General features: G+C 38.2%; 1 protein-coding gene across 3 annotated transcripts in view; it reads right to left on the bottom strand.

Moving 5' to 3' along the window:
* Positions 1-310: 310 nt before the first annotated feature.
* The window catches only part of PCMT1 (protein-L-isoaspartate (D-aspartate) O-methyltransferase), a 60574-nt gene continuing 41085 nt past the window's right edge, over positions 311-19799 (bottom strand). For 2 of the 3 annotated variants that reach the window (XM_030556563.1, XM_030556564.1), the window contains 4 exons: positions 12639-12759; positions 8949-9034; positions 6844-7013; positions 311-1110 (listed from right to left, as the gene is read on the bottom strand). In XM_030556563.1, coding sequence (XP_030412423.1) covers positions 1098-1110; positions 6844-7013; positions 8949-9034; positions 12639-12759 — 390 coding nt within the window. In that variant the 3' untranslated portion in view covers positions 311-1097. Of the gene's footprint in view, positions 1111-6790; positions 7014-8948; positions 9035-12638; positions 12760-19799 lie in introns of all 3 variants that reach the window. The other variant, XM_030556565.1, reaches the window with a different exon arrangement.

Raw genomic sequence — 19799 nt, 5'->3', positions numbered from 1 at the left:
ACACACACACACACACACCCTATATATTTATTTGGTCAAGGTTTTGGGATCCATCGTTCTTCAGTATTTATCAGCTTTTTTTTCCCCTCTTCTATAAAAATTTAAGTTCCCCTAAAACATTAATCCAAATTTGTTCCATCACTACCTGTAGTTGGAAGAAGAAAGTAGATAATACTGCAGAGATTTTATGTCAAAAGCAGCTAATTTTAACAATATGGATGTTAATTTTATTGGAGTACAGTGTTCTGCATTTCAAGCAGTTATATTTAACATACTGATCCTGATCTCCCATACAAGAAGCACACAAAACCCTTTTTGCTTTTAACTTTATTTGGCAAAGCAGCACTGCATAAACTGTTCAGTGATTAGGACATAGCTTACACAGCATTTGTTATGTTAAATTCATATATATATCAGCAGTGAACTACAAAACAATACTGAGCTACAAGTTTCCTCATTTTTTTGACAAGGAAGGAAAAACTATGTCAGTTATGTCCAACCTGAACCATAGAGTTTATAACAAGAGCTGTCATCTCTGATGTCTTGAAGTTTAATATATATACAAATGCCCACTTTCAAGGTAATAACGCAGTTGATTGCATCTACTACATGCTAGTCTATGACACCGTGTCACAAGCTTTAAAAAGGAAGTTCATCTCATTTTCTTAGTAACATTTAGCAGACATCTGAACACAGAGAAGCTGCCATTGTATATGTAGTGTTACAAGGTGCACAGAAGCAATTTTACCAAGGAACAATGGAGCTGAAATTAAGTGTTCAAAAAGTATCAGCCATCAAAATTAAAGAGTTCACAAACTGTAGGTCTGCATTTTTGCAGAAATTCATTTCTTTAACCAGATGAAAGTAAAAAAGGCATGTTAAAAAGAAACAGCCCAAATTTAAACTTTCCATCAACTCTTTGCCAGATTTGCCTTAAGCCTCTAAAAAAAGGAAATAAAAACACCACACTTTCCATGCTGATAACAGTATAACAAAATCCAAAACAAGCTGCAATGCTGTTGGTTTTCAAAAAGCTTTTAGAACTGGAGATGGGCAGTCCACTGTAACACTATGTTTGGGTCAAGATGATGTAGCTTTTACAACTCATCCCTGCAGAAAGAAAATAAATGCAGTTATATTCTTCTCCCCAAGGAGTTCACTCTTGCAATTTTGATATTTAATCAATGAATATGCCGCAGTGCTCAAATACAGGAGCAAAACTTCAGAAAACTCTTCAAGCATTTAAGCCACAAGGCAGATCAACAGCAATCCAATAGCACCTCATACTACTAAAAAGTAAAATATGGATCTACTGTGCAATATGGGTCCTTGTTCCTTCTTTTTAAAGTATATCATTTGCTTCCACAAACAAGTCAATTAAAATATCAACAGCTTAAAAAAAATACATGACTACCTGCTGTCTGAAGAAATGACTGTCTTACACATTGGGCAATTTACTGGAGAGAGACTTTTTCGAAAGTATGGTCCAATTATTCTCGTTACCTGCACAAAAGGCTGCAAAATGTGAAACTTGAGTTCAAAGTTAAAAACTTTAGTTGCAGTGTCTGGTCAGTGCTGGGCACATCTCACTCTGATGAAGAAGTGGAGAGAATTTGGCACTATCTATATGTTATGTCTGTTTATGTCACAGAGCAACTTTATCAGCTCCTGAAGAAACTACTCAGGCCAGCGCTACATAATGCATGCCTTCAGCTACTGAGCAGGAGATTAAAACCAGGGCCGAATAAAGACTCAGACTAAAGTAAAAGACAAAGTAATAGACCAACACCTGTCAGGAATGGTGTAGATAATACTTAGTCCGGCCATGAGGGCAGGGGACTGGACCAGATGACCTCCTGAGGTCCCTTTCAGTACTATGATTCTATGAGGAGGAAGTAATAAAATAACTTCTCTAATCATGTTTTGATCACTAGGATGACCCCCCAACATCAATGTTTCTATTATTAATATAGGGTTAAATAGTGAAATACAGAACCCATATTCCAACCGTGAAACTAGGATACATTAGTGACTGAATTCTGTACTCCCAAAATTCTTTTTTTAAAAGCATTAGTTTTAAATCCAGTATTTTCCTACCAAAGTTGATATTAATGAACAATTCCAACATCATGAGGAAGTTTGATTACCGTAATAGAAGTAAGTTTGCCTTTACGTTCAGAGAATAAATGCTCCATATAATGGCAAAACATATGCCCCAATTATGAGCAGTCTCTCTCAATATTAGAAAAGGCACAAGTTGTTTTTATTAAGAGCAACTTCACTAATATGATTCTTGGAAGAATACAATAGTATTTCAATCTACTAATGCAAGCCAGCACACAAAATATATGGCTACATGCATACAAGCAAAAGAGTGTTCAGATCCCAAAGAGGATGCATTTGGAGCCATAGCATGGAATGACAGCATACGCAACTTCTTAAAGTCACCTGAAAAGCTTTTACCTAGCAAGACTAGAATTTAAAGTTTGAGTTTTCTCCTGAAGTTATTAATTCCTAAAGCAGGCAGGCAGCTTCAATCCTTACAGTAATTATCTGCTTAGTTTTGGGTCTCAGAGGAACATTTTAAGTGCAATGCAGATGGATTTAGTGGTGCAATTAAAGACAACGTTGATCATATGGCTAAATTCTGCTATTTTGTTTAATATTTACAACAGAAAAAAAGTAAAGATAATTCTAGCATTCTGGCAAAGCTTCCTTGCCTAGTTGTTAATGGGATTTTGACACTGAAAGATCTGCAATATCAAGGCACAAATGCAGTATTACAACATATGAAGCCTGACATTAACTGTGGCAAGAATGATTTTTTTTGTAATTTAAAAAAAAAAATAGTTCTTTCTTCAAGCACTGACAGTGGCAGACAATTTCCCACCTCCATCAATGTAATTTGGCATGATTTTGTCTACTATCATTAATGCATTGAGCATATTTAATTTGAAGTTATTTTGCTTAGCAATACAAATGTGTTCTTAGTACTCAAATTCATGGCAAATGGAATACTGCAGTATAAATAATTTGCCATTTTATTTTTGTTTAGTGCTATGTTAAGCAAATCCTGAAAAAAGTTAATCTAACTTTCTGTAAATACAAGTAAATTTTAGCAAAAAATACCCTTTAAAATTAGTACTAGTATTCATATTTCTGCATATTAAAATCTACATTAATAAAGTGCAGCAGCTGGTATCTACTGAGTTTTACTTGATCTTCAGTGTCCAAATCAAAGAATGTCCATGCCATTTCATAGTAAGACATGATATATTTTATGCATTTGAATTGTGCTAGTTATTTTCCAATATTACAAGAAGTTGATGAGGAGGCTATATAACATGCTGTTGAATTAAGTATTTCAAAAATATAAAAACTAAGGCCTATTTAATCAGGTAACAATTCACTAGTTCTTAACTTTCCATTTGAAGTAAACTTACACCTGTGGACTTAACTGCACATAATCAAAACAGCATTAGTTGATCTAAACTTCAAGTGTAAAAGGACTTTGTAGAGTATCAGGTTTCAAGTGAAGAATTAATTCTTTAGTACAGCCTCCTGAACAGTGCCAGATTGGTCCTGCAACAGAACTCTTATTTTATTTTATTTTTTTCGAGTCTTTTTATGTCTAGTTTTTATCCCTGCAAGGAAGGAGACTTTTCCCAACTTTCCTTGATAAACTATTCTATAGTCTTCTAGATCTGTTAGAAAGGGAAATTTAAGTGAATCAGAGAGACCTCTCTCTTTCCTACACATTACGACTGACTATGAAAGCCTGGTACAGTGCTGATAAATCCTCCCCATCTTTGGCATTTACATGTCTCCCAATCTCCCCCAGTAGTTTCTGCTTAGCCAAGCTATACATATTTAGTTTTTGTCTTTAAACCAGTCTCCTCCTTCAGCTCCTGGGTACCGGCAGTGTTAGCTTAAGTGTTAGAATTTTGGAGGAGACTGGAGAATCAACACATACTGAAACCAGTTCTGCCAATCCCCAAGCATTCAAAAGTCCTGAACAGCCTCAAAAAGTAGCAAATTATATTGGCTAAAAATCCTGAGATTTTAAAATAAATTTTGGTTTCTTTTTGCTTGCATTTTTAGTGTGGGCGTATTTATGGTTCATGTTTTCAAGTTTTTGTCTGCATCCATACGGGTCAAAAGCTTTTCCTTTTTTTTTTTTAAATGAAAACTGAGATTATCAGGAAATAACCTGATTCTCCCAGCTGGGGATTTAAGGAAAGCACAAACTATCACAGCTGTTGGCAACAATGACCTGAAACAACTAAAATCTGAGATGCAGCTAGCCTTGATGTGTAAGGGAAGAGAAATCAGAGGATTTAATTATCTATCTTCATGTGCTGGGAGGAATTTTAACTAAATTAAGCTTCACAGGTATACATTTTCTCTTTCAAATCTGCAGTTCAGACCTTTCGTTAATTCGGTACTGGTGCTTTCCTGTTCTTCCTACCACAGAATGTTTGACTATTTTCCCCTAGATACCCTGCATTTTTCTTAGCTGACTATTACTCTTTTCTGCCCTATTTCTAACCTTTCTAGACCTCTTTGCATTGTGTGTCCTCATTGATGTTTACAAACACCTTCCAATTTAATATCTTCAGCAATTTTCATTAAGTTGTCATTACTTCTCCCTTCTTGATTATTTATGATAAATAATACTAGACCCAATGCATATACTTGCAGCATCCTAGAAGCATCTCACAACCTGAAACATTGCCTTTTGTCACTGGCCTTTGTTTGTAGCTCTTCAACCAGTGTTCAATCCATGGGACAGTGCTCATATCCAAGCCAATTTGAATTGGCCCAAAAATGCAGTATTTTATAAAATCAGTTTTCATCTACTAGACCGGTCAAGATATTGTATGTGTATGCTTGCTTACGCCACTGATTTTTTTTTTATTAAACTGAAAAATCTATATTGTGTCTGTGGAGATTCCCCTTCCTCTTGACTGAAAATCCTAATCTCACTCACTAGTGTAAAAAGCCTAAGGGAATCAAACACACATCTCACTGAATTTCAATGGAAATTGGGCACCTAATTCCCTTAGGCTCATTGAGGCATTGACAATCATCAACTTCTTTCTCTAACCAGAGACAGATATAAAATTATTAACCTTTTCAGAAAAGGTAAACAAACATGTTGCACAATTGGGTGAAATCCTGACTCCACTGAAGTCACTTTTGCTGTCACTCAGCAGGAAATTAAACTGTCTCATGGTTTTATTTCTCATTTATGAGTTACTCAATTTTGAATGTGAATTCTTTAAAAGTCTAGAATGATTATTTCCATCCAAATACATGAACTAAAAAACAAAGCCAAGCCTGCTATACAGACACAAACTATTTAGTTCTTAAGGCTTTATTATTCCCTAAATCCTTTTAAATTACCTCTTCATATAAACATATCACTAGTAACTGAAGTCCTCCGAAGATAAAACAAAAGGGAGATCCTAATTTAAGTAGGTGCTATTTTAAAATCACAGCCAGCCAAATTTTACATTCCAACAGTGGGAGCTGGCAAAAAAGGAAACTTCCAAAGCACAGGATAAAAGCAGGAAACCCATCACTACAGTGCTAATAGAGCACTGGGTACCTGCTGGGACAAGGAATTAGTGTTAAATTAGCTTTACAAGCTATTAGCTAGACACTAACTCATTAAACTCACTCTACAGTGCTTTACTGTAAGTGTCAACTATGGAGTAATCAGTCAAAAATTAAAGTGAGGCTTCAATAAGCCACAGTCAAATGAAACTAATTGCTTTATTTATTTTTACAGATATTTCTATAACTTAAATGCTAGATCTCAAAGCACTTACAGTACATGCTACAGATACAGTAACGAGAAACAATTATTTATCGAACACAATTAAAAAGTCAAACAGCTTGAAAGTTATTTGCAGCGCTCCATGTGCATGTGTGCACTTCAGTTAATGAAGCTAACACATTCACAAGTGTTTCTACTCAGGAGGCAAAGGGGGACTGCTGGTTTATTCATTTGCATATTAATGCCTGGTATGTTTTTCAAGATGACAGCTGTGTTGTCTCTTTGCTGGATTAGGGAGCCAGTAACAAACATTCATTTGTCTACTTCTAAAAAAACGACTTACTTAGAACTGATGAAACATTGGCAGCTTGCTGTATTAGAGAATACCGTTAAAACAACCATTTGGCATTTGTTTGTTTGAGAAAGAAGGGGGTTATAGTCTCTTCACTTTCTATTACTTTTAGGCCCAGGAAATTAAGTATTCATTTAGAAGATTAGCGCTATACCGCTTCCTAATAAGGATCCTGAAGGACTTTCCTTACTTATGGAGTCTTTTGCAGTAAGTGTAAGTTTCTCAGTTATTTGCTGACCTATTACAAGTAGATCTACTTCATAAAAACATAGCAGCTCTATGAAGCACAGTGCAAACTCACATTTCATCTAATGTATCCTTTTATATTTTATCTTAGCAACCTGTGAAAATCTAGCCAAAAAAAAGTTACAGTTGCTGAGATGTTTAAATTTAGGAAGTATTGTGTTCAAAACAATGGAGAAAACACTCTTCAGCACCAACACAAAACCTCAAGAAGCCATGAGTTCAAATGAAACAAAGCACAATCCATGCAACAATTTTTTCTGCTTTTAACTTTACTCAAATTTAGCAGAATCTCCTCATAGCGATGTAACAATACAGAGAAGGCTGCTTTCCATGGTATGGAAGAGCAGAAGCAGTGACAGCAGCAAAGGCAGCCCTTGCAGTCTATCTGCTTAAAATCCACACCCTTTCACCTTGTATGCGTATATCTGTGGAAGAAGAAAGTGGAACAGAAAATCACTTCCACCTGGACCATTGCTTCTCTTTATCTGTTAAAGGCACATATATCACTCCCATCAGAGGCTTCATTTTGACACTGCCATCTTCTAGTTTATCATATTGTTCCAGCATCTGGTTTCCACCTGCAGGGCCGACTGGTAATATCAATCTTCCACCAGGTTTTAATTGGTCTATGAGCTAGAACATAACATACAAAGATAATTAGAGTATATATTTCAGAGTAGTAGCCGTATTAGTCTGTATCAGCAAAAACAATGAAGAGTCCTTGTGGCATCTTAGAGACTAACAAATTTGTTAGTCTCTAAGGTGCTACAAGGACTCCTCATTTTGGTTTTAGAGTATATATGCATAGCAATCCATCTTAGAGAAGCCAGACTTTATTCACTGCACAAAGTAAACAGATCTACAAATATTTATCATGGCTAATCAAACTGCATAGATTGAGAACGTTTTTTATGAATGCACAATTTCAACTGTTATGCAATAAATAATGGCCTGAGTTACAAAGCCAAAATTTTTTTTAATCAAACTGTATTTGAATGGGATGATCCAGCTATTGATATTTTAGACCATTTATAATAATTGCCTGAAATGTAATTAACTGATTACCAGTTATCCCAGCTTAATGCAAATAAAATAGTCACTTGTAGTTAGCTGTGTTTTTGTAATTCTGGTTTCTTCATAAGAGCAGAATATTTACTTGAACATGGTTACAACTCAGTTTAATAGTAACAAGTCTGCTACAGATTACCAAGGCCATGTCTACACTAGAGAGCTTACTACAGCACAGCTGTACCGATGCAGCTGCACCTCTGTAAAATCTCCCATGTAGCCACTCTACACCAACAGGATAGGGCTTTCCCTTCAACATAATGAAACCACCCCGAGCAGCAGCAGCTATGTCGACGGGACAGTGTCTCCTGCCGACATAGCGCTGGTCCACACTGGTACTTTAGTCAGTGTAATTTATGTCACTCACGGGTGTATTTTTTTCACATCCTTGAGCGACATAAGTTACACTGACAAAAGTGCTAGTGCTCATTATTTGCTGTTGAGTCAGAACAAGATACAGTCTAAGACTGTGTACATACTACAGTGTAAGTCGGTATAAGTTATGTCACTCAAGGGTGTGACTAAGCCTCCCCCTTGAGATACATAAGTTACACTGACCTAATTGCCAGTGTGGACAGCACTATGTTGGCAGGAGAGATAGGGATGAAGTGTCTAATTTTCACTGTGACATTATGGAACAAAGAAGTTTCTTACAAAGTTGAACAGAAGCATTTTACTAAAATATTAAACTATGAATTTCTGCACAAGGTCATTGTTGCATAAGGTAAAAAATTTAAGATTCCTATCTGCCAATACCTATAGAATTCCATTGCAAAAGTATCAATCAATATCTCATGAGCAACACCCTAAAAAACTCATTTACTGCAGTTTACAGAGGTTTTCCATAATAACAAAACTGAAAGTCTTAACTAGCAATTACCATACCACTACCTTTCAGAAGCTCGCATTAGATCAGTGTTTAACTCTGCCACTTCTCACCACTCTCTTGGAGAAAAGAGAGAGAAAAGTTTCCCTTTCAGAACCCTAATTCCCACCATTTATACTCACTTAAGTCTGTGTATTGTCCACCATCATTTCTGGCATGAACTGAATAAGACTTCTTTTTAATGCCTTAAACCTCACTCCTTAGTAACTCCCCTTTCCCAACAAGGGCAGAGCATGTTACCTTCCACAACCTCTCAATCCTTTCCAACCCAGGAAGCAAGAAACCAGACAAGTATTTAAACTTTACACTCTAATAGTTGATAAAAACCAAGGGGCTCTATTAGATTGAGCCAAAGAGTTTCAAAACAAAAACAACAAAAGTGCAATATGTGGAAAATCCATTTAAAATATTCTTATTTAGGGAAAAAGTATTACAACATGCAAATTTTTCATACTGATTGGAAGTCTAATGAAAGGGTTTGGGTTTTTTTTTTCTTTTTTTTAAAAAGAGTCACTATGCCTGTCGATATCCCAACTATATAAATGTGCCAGCATTTTAATTAAGAAGCTAACATAGAGAGATTAATGAATCACACACAAACATAAAAGGCTTACTGCTTGGGGCACAACCGGGGCTGCAGCTCCTACATGAATAGCATCATAGGGAGCTTCTTCTGGATATCCCATTCTTCCATCCCCCACTGCAAGAAAGCAAAACCTTTTAACCCTTTCATAGGGATGCGCAACAGCTGAGCTGAAAATTTTCAAGTTATATTTAGCTGCAAATAAAGGGCTAACCTCCAATTTAAACTGAAGTTCTGGACAAAACTGAGTTATGATAAGAATGTGTGATAAGTCACTTTTTAATGTCGTATTAACTGCATTATGTATGTAGTATCTTCCATCAGTGAATACATACATACATATATACATACGCGCGCGCGCACGCACACACACGCACACACACTCTCTATCTGAAGAACTACTGGAGCACTAGAAACCACGGAATGTTCGATATAAATTAAGAAAGTAATCCATTTGCTAAAGGAACTTAATTGGTTGTGATTCAATACAAAAATGAAAATAAGGAGCATCTAGACTACAGAGAATATGGATGCCACCACATCAGATACAGGCTTTATATTTTCTACTATTTAAGAGTGGAGTACTATCATTTTATGAATCATTTTTGCACCTTCCAATCAAAGGTTAACATTTTGCCTTAAGAATAACTAATATTTCAAATATTGGTATTTGGATTTGCAACTGATATTTTTAATAGAGTTTTTTTTTTAATTTAAGCAATACAATAGAGCATCTGTAAATTTTACTTCCAAAGAAATTTAGAAACATTTGGATTTCTGCAGTCAGCATCTCTCTGTGTATTTAATATGAGAACAGAAGTTAACCACAGCTGGCCTGATTCCCTAATTCAATGCCCAGTGGGAAACAAGAGTTCACATTTGAGTTTGGGCTCAGTCTCTGGGCTGGAGCATCTGAAAGCTCTTCAGAAGCAGTGTGCTCAGTTTGTTTGGGGGAAAGAATGTGACCCTCATGTCCCTTCAATAGCAACTTCTATCAGCCAATCTGAAGCTCTGGCTATGTGAAACCTACTAAAGGGAGAATATTAAAAGTTACTGAAGGATGAAACATGCCTTTCTCCACATACATGTTACAAAAAAAAAAAAATGCTAACTCACACCAACCTCTACACCTTGCCCAGGTTCCTACCTGACTATCCAATTTAGGTTAGCTATTTGGGGCCTTGTCTACATTAGAGACTTGAACTGTTACAAATAACTACACCATGTCCACACTAGTCTGTTTTGGGTACATAAAAGTAGTAATTCTGCCCTGTTTCCACTCTAAAACTATATGCTTGTTGCACTGCCCTCTGGGTACCTATCCCATGATTCTCAGCACAGACCCTTGAATCAATGACCTTTGAGATTTCAAAAAGGCCTTCTGGAAGCCCTGTGGAAATTGTGATAGAACAAGATTAAATTCAAATAATGTGAGACAATTCTACAAGTCCATTGGCAATGCTTGCACCATTTACAAGTTGTTCTGAGGCCAAGTGAAACACTTGACTCTTGTTCCTTGCTTGGCAAGAACCATTTCTTTTGGCGCTTTTGATAAGCAGTCATGAAGTACCTAAGGCAGCTATGATGAAGCAGTGGAGGATAGTCAGAAGACTGACTCTCCTCAAGCACTAACTGTCCAGTTTTCTGAATTTATTACAATGCAACTACCACCAACTACCATCTTTTCTACTGTATCCATGGCCTTCTCAGAGTCCTGGGTTTCTCACAAAGAGATCCCAAAATCAAACTTCTCCTGACTTGGCTCTTTTTTTTTTTTTTTTTTTTTTTTTTTTTAAGTCTACCCATTTCATAGAGTCACTGTTTCCCCATGTCCTCCATGTCCCTCATAATTTGAATGCCAAGACTTGCTTTACTATCTATAACAACAAAATGGACTAGGTAGTTGGTAAATGCCAAAATAGTGGGTCCAGTTTATCATACAATGGGCACATTTTCTACCCTGAGTGACTGATTGTTGTCCTGGGGCTCATTATAAGCCATCAGTCCTTTTATTATCTCGTGGCACCATCCATCACTGTCAATCATTTGACCACTAGTCATGCACTTACATATATGACAGTTGGATGGCCTTAGATCTCCAGCAATGGACCCCAGAGCCTGCAATCTGGCTTTGACATAGCTAGCAGCACATTGTAGGATATTAAGTATCAGAAAGGTAGCCGTGTTTGCTGCTTTTACAGATCCAGACTAAGAATCCTGTGGCACCTTGCAGACTAACAGACGTATTGGAGCATGAGCTTTCGTGGGTTAATACCCACTTTGTCGGATGCATTCACCCACAAAAGCTCATGCTGAAATACGTCCGTTAGTCTATAAGGTGCCACAGTACTCTTTGCTGATTAGTAAGATAGTTGTGTTATGATATATTTTGGTGACAGAACTACTGAGGTGCAGAAACAAAAGATGTTGGATGCCGTGAAAACATATAGCTGAGCTGCATCATGTGGTACATCACTATAGTCGTATAATTAAGTGAATTCCAAGGAGCTTGACACCTGTGCAGTGGAGTGCAGAAAACAGAACAGATAGGCCACCTAAGCAGCAACTGATGCACTGTGTGACAGTAATGGGAAAACTATTTGCACTCTTAAGGCTATTACAAAAGTGATATCTATGCACTCTGGCACTGTATCAATGGAGATTAACACGGTGAAAGTTAACACCACAACGAACCATGGTCAAAGAACGTCTAAATGAATTGGTGATGCACCATGGGGAGCACTTGTATATAAAGCAAGGTGTATGTGTAGGCATGCTGTCATAGGACAACCCCATGGTGGTTAGCACATACTTTCTCTAGTTTGGAAAAGATCTGCAATGTCTCCACATTTTGGAGAAGAGAAACAAGTCACAATTTTTAGAGAGGACTTCAGCTATAGGGGCCGAGTAGAAATAGTACGTGTAAGGTGAATAGTTTACTAGCACTTTTCTTACAGAAGCACCTAGTGACCCAGCACCAAAGCATTTAACACACACCAACAGATTGCTTTTTATAATTGAGATAGTGCTTCTTCCTGCTATATTTCCATCACAATAATTACATTCAGATTTGTAGTCTAGTAAACATTATGACTGGACACCCTTCCCTTCTTAAAGGTGATTTAATTAAAGGTGATTTAATACTGCCTTGGTATCAATTTATATTACCAATTCCTGAAAAATACAGACACTGACAGTATATTTTAGAACTAGTTGAGCTGATTAATTTAATTAGTGCACTTTACTATTCAGTACTTTTTCACTTTTGCAATTTTTTGACAATAAGTCATTTAACCAGTACTGCACAAGCAGAGTGCCTGTACTATAATGCTCTAATTTTGTAAGCAAGTTCATTCACACATAAAAGGAAGTGGTAAATACAGGCCTGGTTTTAAAAAGTGTTACACTTAAGTGAATTCTTGTTCAGTTTGTGTTTTACTACAGAAATACACTATTATGTCAGAAAAGTGCATTCAGTGCACTGACTTTTTTTTAAATGCTAGAAAATCAAAATCATACAAAGGGAAGGAAGAGATTTTCAGAGGTGAGTTAGGTCTTCAAATTTTCAACTGGAGTTGGGCACCTAGCGCCCTTTGTCTCTTTGAAAATCTTCCTCAAAGAAATTAAACCAATCAGGTTTCCAAATTCAGGTCATTTGCAGTCAGCTTTTAGACAGAATATTAATTTAATTAATAAGTATACCAAAGTACTTGATGCTCACCCAGCAGTTTCACTCTTCCTGAAGACAGTAATGTAGGATCATCCTTTTTGACATTATTTATTGAGTCATCTACTAACTCTTTGATATGATCAATTCCTACAACTCGTCCTTGGGGACCAACCTGGAAGAAAATTACACAGTTGAATAGTTTGCTAGATTTGTTTTATTTTAAACGTCATGATTTCCATTTTCTGAGCCAGTTCACTTCTTTAAGTAAGTCTACTCAGTTAGTAAAGCAATATATTATCCCAATCCTAATAAACCACTAAGATGTTTCTAGAATTAATGCATAATAAAACTGTATTGGCACACTTTTTATATCAGTTAATTTATTTGTTGTAGCTACTTTTTAAAGAAAAAGATTTTAAAAAGTTATTTTGTTTAAGTTTGGTATCTTAGAGCATTAATACAGATTTTTCCCTTCACTCAAACAGCTAAAGTTGTACCATACACAACTATATTATCTACTATTGAAAGCAAGAATTTCAAGAACAAGGATTAATTTCTAACCTGGTTTTGCTATGTCTAGTATCATTCTTAGAAGTTTAATACTTTCTAGAGAACAATTTTAATTCAAAACCAAAAGCTACAAGAGGTTGGTTAAATGTGATTTTGTGGTTCCTACTATTATCTAAATTTATTTACCAAGCCAGTCACCATGGTATCTGAGCATCCTACAAATTTATTAAGTCTAACATACACTAGTTTCTTTACTCCTCCAGTTGCAAGAATGCTTTTCTTTTTTGTAGGGTTAATGCAAAAAAGCCAGGTTGAAGTAGTAGATTTTTCTCTGAAGTGCCAAGATTCTTTATTGAGCTTGCTTCTGAAAGAGACCAGGATGACAGTCATGGGCCTAAAGCTCTGTCCCTTGCACTTGTACATCTCACTCTTGAGGTCTGCAGTTCCATTGACTCAGTGACATGTAGCTGTTGAGGATTTAGGACTTGTCAACATGGAGAAACTGAGTGGCATAGCTACAGTAGATTATTCATTCTGCTATAGCCATAGCAGTATAATTTCCCTGTGTGGACACTATTCCTCAATAAAAGTGTCCTCCTAAAGTATAATAATTATTCTGGAATACTTTTTTTATTTTTATTTTATTTATTCCAGAATAGAAGTTGTCTACATGGGAAGTTATACCAGCATAGCTATAGTGGAATAATTATTCCACTATAGATATGTTTATATGGAGAAATTGGCAAATCCTTAAAAAGGTGTAATATTAGCATACAGACTTAAAATATTAGCATATGTTAGTGTAAAAGCATACTGACTTTAATATGTGCTATACTGATCAAGGCTTACACTAGACCTTTAAATATGTTTGTTAACATGTGCTAATGTAATGTCTTAAAATAATAGTCTAGACAAGGTCACAATGAAGTTGTGATCCCATGGAGAGACTGGTTCCTTGATAGGTGGAAACACACTAAGTCCTTTAGAAATTTCATGGAGTCAAGTGCCACAAGGAAGACTGATCCTCTAAAGGTGCATGATGCACTAAGATCACTGCCAAGTGTACTTCATTGAACTCAGAAATAGGTTTAGACTGTTTCAATTTTAACAGATATTTCTAGACAATCAGTACTGAGGCTTCAGAGATTTCTGGTGACACCAGTAAGAAAACCTTGTCCGCTTCATCCAGTAAATCTGTCCTCTAGAGACCTCGCTACTATTAAACTAGGATGCCTCCAATAGGAGAGGAGTAACAATGTTCTATGCTTAATATCCATCCAATAGCCAGGCCGTGGGATAGAGGACCAAGTGTAGGATCTTTCCCTTGGCCTGCAACAACAGGTCTGTTACCAGCAGTAGCGACTTGGATCAGGCTATTAGAGAGCCTCAGAACAGCAGGAACCAGAACCATCTGGGCCAGGCTGGGGAATTAAAATCAGTTTCATTGAGATCTGCTTGACCTTGCAGAGCATACTGGGAACAGAGCGACACAGGTGAAGTGTTCAATAAGCCTCCCTGTCCATAGGATCAGAAAGGCACCTGGCTGGGAGCACAGGCTCAGTTCTTCTCGTAAGCAGAAGCTGTGGCACTTGTCACCTTGTGTCACAAACAGGTCTATATGAGAATGGCCCTCCTCTGAGATGATGTCATGGAGAATGACGTGTTCGACTTTCCGCTTGTGATTTGATAAGAAGTATCTGCTACTGTGTTCTGCAGACCAAGCTAGTGGACAAGCAAGGAAGAAATTTGATTTCTTATTCACTATTTCCACAACATGACAGCTTCCTGACACAATGGGGAAGACTTGGCCCTTCCCTCACTTGTTGATGTGGCACATAGTGTAGGTATTGGCCATCATTATTTGAATGTCTTGACCTCTAATGAGAGCCAGGGAAGAGTCACAAACCTTTCAGACTGCCTTAAGAGACGATGATGTACATTTGTCTATCTTGGGATGTCCACTGATCTTGTGCAAGCAGGTCCTTTAGTATGTGCTCTCCAGCCCAAGTGCAATACCTCTGTCACTACTGTTCAGGATGAAAGGGGAGGTGTGAAAGGAACTGCCCTGTAGGCAGACATTAGGTCTTTCTACCATGCCAGAAATTACTGGGCCAGGAGGGGGGCATGGACAGGATCATAACCAGGTGATATTTGCCTGGGAAGTATACCAATCTCAGCCATCCCTGCAAGCAGCAAGGTGTAGTTGGAGAGATGCAAACAAGTCTCCTAGATCCAGAGTGGGAATAATCAAGGCAAGGGTTATCATCCTGGACTTTAGTTTGCAAATAAATTTGTTTAGCTGTCTCACATCCAAGATGGGTCACAATCTGCTTTAGATCAGGATGTATAGGCTGGAGAAACCCTTTCCCCGATACTAAGGCAGGAAATGCTTTAGTGCTCCAGGAGAAAGGAGGGGATCTCTTATTGTAGAATATTCTCATGAGAATGGTCCTGAAGAGCAATGGGAAAGAGGTGTTTAGTGGATAGACACCAGAAGAAGTTGTGTACAGTAACCCAACGTTACAGAAATGCACTGATCCAAGGTAGCACAAAAAAAGTGAAAGGTGATTCCCAAAGGGGAGAGTTGGCTGTGGCTCTGGAGAAATGGGTCCATATCTCCCAAACAACTGATCAAAACTGGTGTTTTGAGAAAGGGTGAACAGTTGAGTCACTGAGGAAGCCACTCTCCTGTAGAAGAGCTGTGCCTTCCTGGGTGGCTCCGAGGACTCTGGTAGAAGAACAGTGGGACTGTTCTTTGGGGAGCTGCTGCCTGAAATGCTTCCTACCAAGACAGGCCTGGTCTACACTACCACTTAACTTACATTGACTTAAATCACTTTAGGGGGTGTGGAAAAAAAAAATCACAGCCCCTCGACCAACATAGCTTATATTGACCTAATGTGGTGTCACTGTGCTATGTCTGTGAGAGACGCTTTCCTGCTGTCTTAGCTTCTGCCTCTCAGGAAGATGAACTACTGAAATCAGCGGGAGAGCACTCTGCCATCAACTTATCGTGTCTTCATCAGACCCGCTAAATCGACACCACTGCATCAATCGGAGCAGCACTGATTTAGTGTGCCCGTGTAGATAAGCCCGTGCCCGTGTAGATAAGAGTACAGACCTCAAAGGATTGCACCCTCAAATCCTTTAAAGCGTGAAGGGCTTCATCTGTCTTCACACTGATGTTGGCAGACCAGGTGCCAGCTCATGTCAAGGCCCCAGGTCTCACTGAACACTGACAAATGTATAGCTGGATATCAATCTGGGTCACCTGTGTGTTAGTATTGTTAAAATAGCTATTAGAGTTAAGAATGTGCTTAGTATTTATGCTTTATGGAATATTTGTATGATGCTGCATCTATTAATCCTACTTATGTTATCTGGATCCCAAATTATAAAGTAATCTTTAAATATTTGCTCTAACTATAAAAATGTTCACTAAAACTGTAAAAGCAGCAAAGAATCCTGTGGCACCTTATAGACTACAGACTATGGAGCATGAGCATGGACATTGGAGCATGAGCTTTCTAAATTTTTACTAAAGTTTACTAAAACTGTAAATCCACCAGAATTAGGGGAAAAGCATTAGCAAGTGTGAAATACCAGTTCACCACAAGAGGTTATCTCCTCCCCAACAAAAGGTATATAGACATCAGACAAGCCATTAGGATACAAACACAAGCCCTCATCCCATCACAGCTTAAACGCTGGGGAAAGGGAATACAAATGTCTGTTAAGGAGAAATTGTTATCCCTATGCTGCTTGAATTCAGAGGGACAAAGATTTCTAAGCATGAGTAAGGGTCCCCAGTTGTTTGGCTTGGGTTAGCCCTAAAAGACATATAAAGCTTGCATATTATAGCTCCCAAAAGATGACAGCTGCTAAGACTGTATCTCATGTGTGTGTAAATAACTTATTTCTTTTCTTAGTTATAAATCTTTATAGTTTATTATAGGACAGGCTACAAGCACTGTCTTTCATAAGAGATCTGGAACGCACTTGACTTGGGGTAAATAACTGGTCCTTTGGGATTGTGAGTAACGTGAATATTGTTGTGATTTTTGCCCATCAATCACAAAGGCAAGCTTACCTGGGTGGCAAGACAGACCAGAGTGCCCACGGGGACTGTCTGTGACTCCATGTTAAGGCTGTTATATAGTGCTTTAGAAGGTCACACTTGTTACTTGGTTGGTGAAATATAATTATAGAACATACAACCCATTTGGAGTTTGTGCTCTGTTCCTGGACAGTTTGCCCTGAGGTTGGCACTCTCACTTGTGAGCTGCTCCAGACAGCCTGACAGAGCGAACTTCTGCTTCATCCAGAATGGAGAATGACAAGGTGACCGGTCCTATGGGTTCTAATGGGGGGAAAGAACAGTTTCCTCCTGTTTTTATTGACGGCTAAAGGAGACCTGAGCTGTTGGGGGTTCAGGTGCCACCTGAGTAGTACTCACCTTGAATGAAGGAGCCTCAGGCACATGCGGCCTATTCCAGGAAGTACTATCTCCCATGAAACAACCAAGGTGCCCAATAGGGCCATATGGGCATGGAGGGGTACGCATCCTGAGGCCAGGGTACTGGGAACCAGGGTACCTGGGAAGGATGAGGTGCTCAGTGCCACATGCAAGAGTCCTAGTACTGCCAGTGAGAATGAGTTTGAAAGGAGCGGAGACTCCAGTTCCCACAGAACCAGGAAGTCTCTCAGTGCCACTACATGTCAGCTCCCCACCCCACCTCCCACAGTACCAACTATTGTGAGATTGCTGATTCTGCCAGCAGCGCTAGAGACATAGTCCGGAATGTAGGGTGTACTAGTGCTGCATGTGACTTCATCAGTACTGGTCGGGAAGGAGTCAGTGCTGTATCCGGCACCGGTGAGGATTTTGATGGTGCAAGCCTGAGAGTGTCCTCAATGCTGCGGGCCATTCAACGCTTATGTGGTAGCCACATGGGGCACAAAGTCTCAGCAGAATGATGGAGGGGAGGAGATCACTTCACCAAAGAGTTAGAAAGTGATCTTCAACTAGAACTCCATGCACTGTCTACACAGTGCCTCCTCTCCATTTTCGTCAACTTTTAGTGGAAAACAATGTTCCATGCAGTAAGTCCACACTTCCACTTTTTGGATAGGACCGTACAAGGGGATTCAGACAGCCAGGATCCAATGCCAGCTTCACAGATTTATTTAACAGAAAGACCTGCAGCTTTGTTTCTCTGTCCTTGTGGGTCCAGGATGTAAATATGCATATCACATTTTCCAGGGGTGTATGATTCCCTGAGACAGAAGACACATTTGATATGCCCATCATTAGCAGATACACTTCCCTCACAAGAGGGGCAGTACTTAAACCCCACAGACCTTGAGAAGGTCATCTCAGGAAGTCTTTTTTGTTGTTGATGCCAACACTTGAATGAAAAGTTAGAGCCACAGCTATGCTACGGATGTTATTCTCTCTCACACTTCAGGATTTAACACCAACAAAAAAAACAAATATTAAACTGCTAACACTGTACAGTATCACTAGAGAACAAAAAAAAAGTCTTAGCAGCACATCAGTGTAACAGGAGAAGAAAAAGCGATGTTATGCACAAAGACTCCACACATTTTCAAGACAAGCCATAATTTGACTTTTTTCATGTTATCTCTTCTGAAGATTTATTTCAAAAGTCTTGTTCCTTCCACACACAAAAAATGACCACTTGGGCATTGTAGTTTTAAATTATTAGCTACTGAGTTGTACAGACCGACAAAGTCTGGTTTTGGTTGAGTGGAAGTAAACAACTTAATTAGCCATTAGTAGCCTATAGGAAATAGAAACGGTTAATAGAAGCCAAAGTTTTTTAAATTTAACTTAAAAAGATAAAAACCTAGTACAACTTATTACCCAATCACAGCATAACACCTGCACACAGTTTAACTATTAAGTAGAAGAACAGCAGATTAACCAAAGGTGACTTGGTGATGGGAAACAAAGACTACGTGCATTAATGCAAATTATTCCTTGTACTCTTACAGATTGAGAAGTAAATTAGTTTGGAATCCAGCAAAGACAAACAAGATGTCACCACAGAGAGATGAGTGAAGAAAACATAGCGGCAATCAAAAAAGCAAACAAAAGGTTAGGATACAGAGGGAGTGGAACTGATAATATACTATTACATGAGTCAATGACATGCCCCCATCAGGTAATACTGTGTTTAGTTCTGCTCACCCAATCTCAAAAAAGGATATAGATGAAATAGAGGGTTTTGAGACAGGTTATTAGAAGCACAGAAAGACTTCCATACGAAGAGACTACCTCTTTTAGAGAAGAGATTAATAAGAGGGGACACAAGGGGAGTATGTACATTAATGAACAGCGTAAAGAAAGTAAACTGGATTTATATAGGTGAGGTGATGGGAAGCTTGGAAGAAAAATTCAAGAGGAAGGTTTTCTTGCTCAACAGTTGACACTACTCAAGCATCTACTGAAGAAAGATTTAGACAAATTAAGCACCACAAAAAGACCTGGGTTTTTTTGTGTGACCTTAGTAAGCTACCAACAGGAGCTTACCAATGGCGGACAGGAACGTACTCGAACAACTGTATAGACCTTCACTGGACGCTGACACATGGGGAATGTTTGGACACCAATGATAAAGACCTCTGTCAAATTGGATAACATCTATCACATTTTGCCACACGGGAAGCACTCTCCAC

This window comes from Gopherus evgoodei, chromosome 3, assembly GCF_007399415.2.
Source record: "Gopherus evgoodei ecotype Sinaloan lineage chromosome 3, rGopEvg1_v1.p, whole genome shotgun sequence".
Lineage (NCBI taxonomy): Eukaryota > Metazoa > Chordata > Testudines > Testudinidae > Gopherus > Gopherus evgoodei.
The sequence above is the reverse complement of the archived record's forward strand: the minus strand, read 5'-3'. Positions and strand labels throughout refer to the sequence as shown.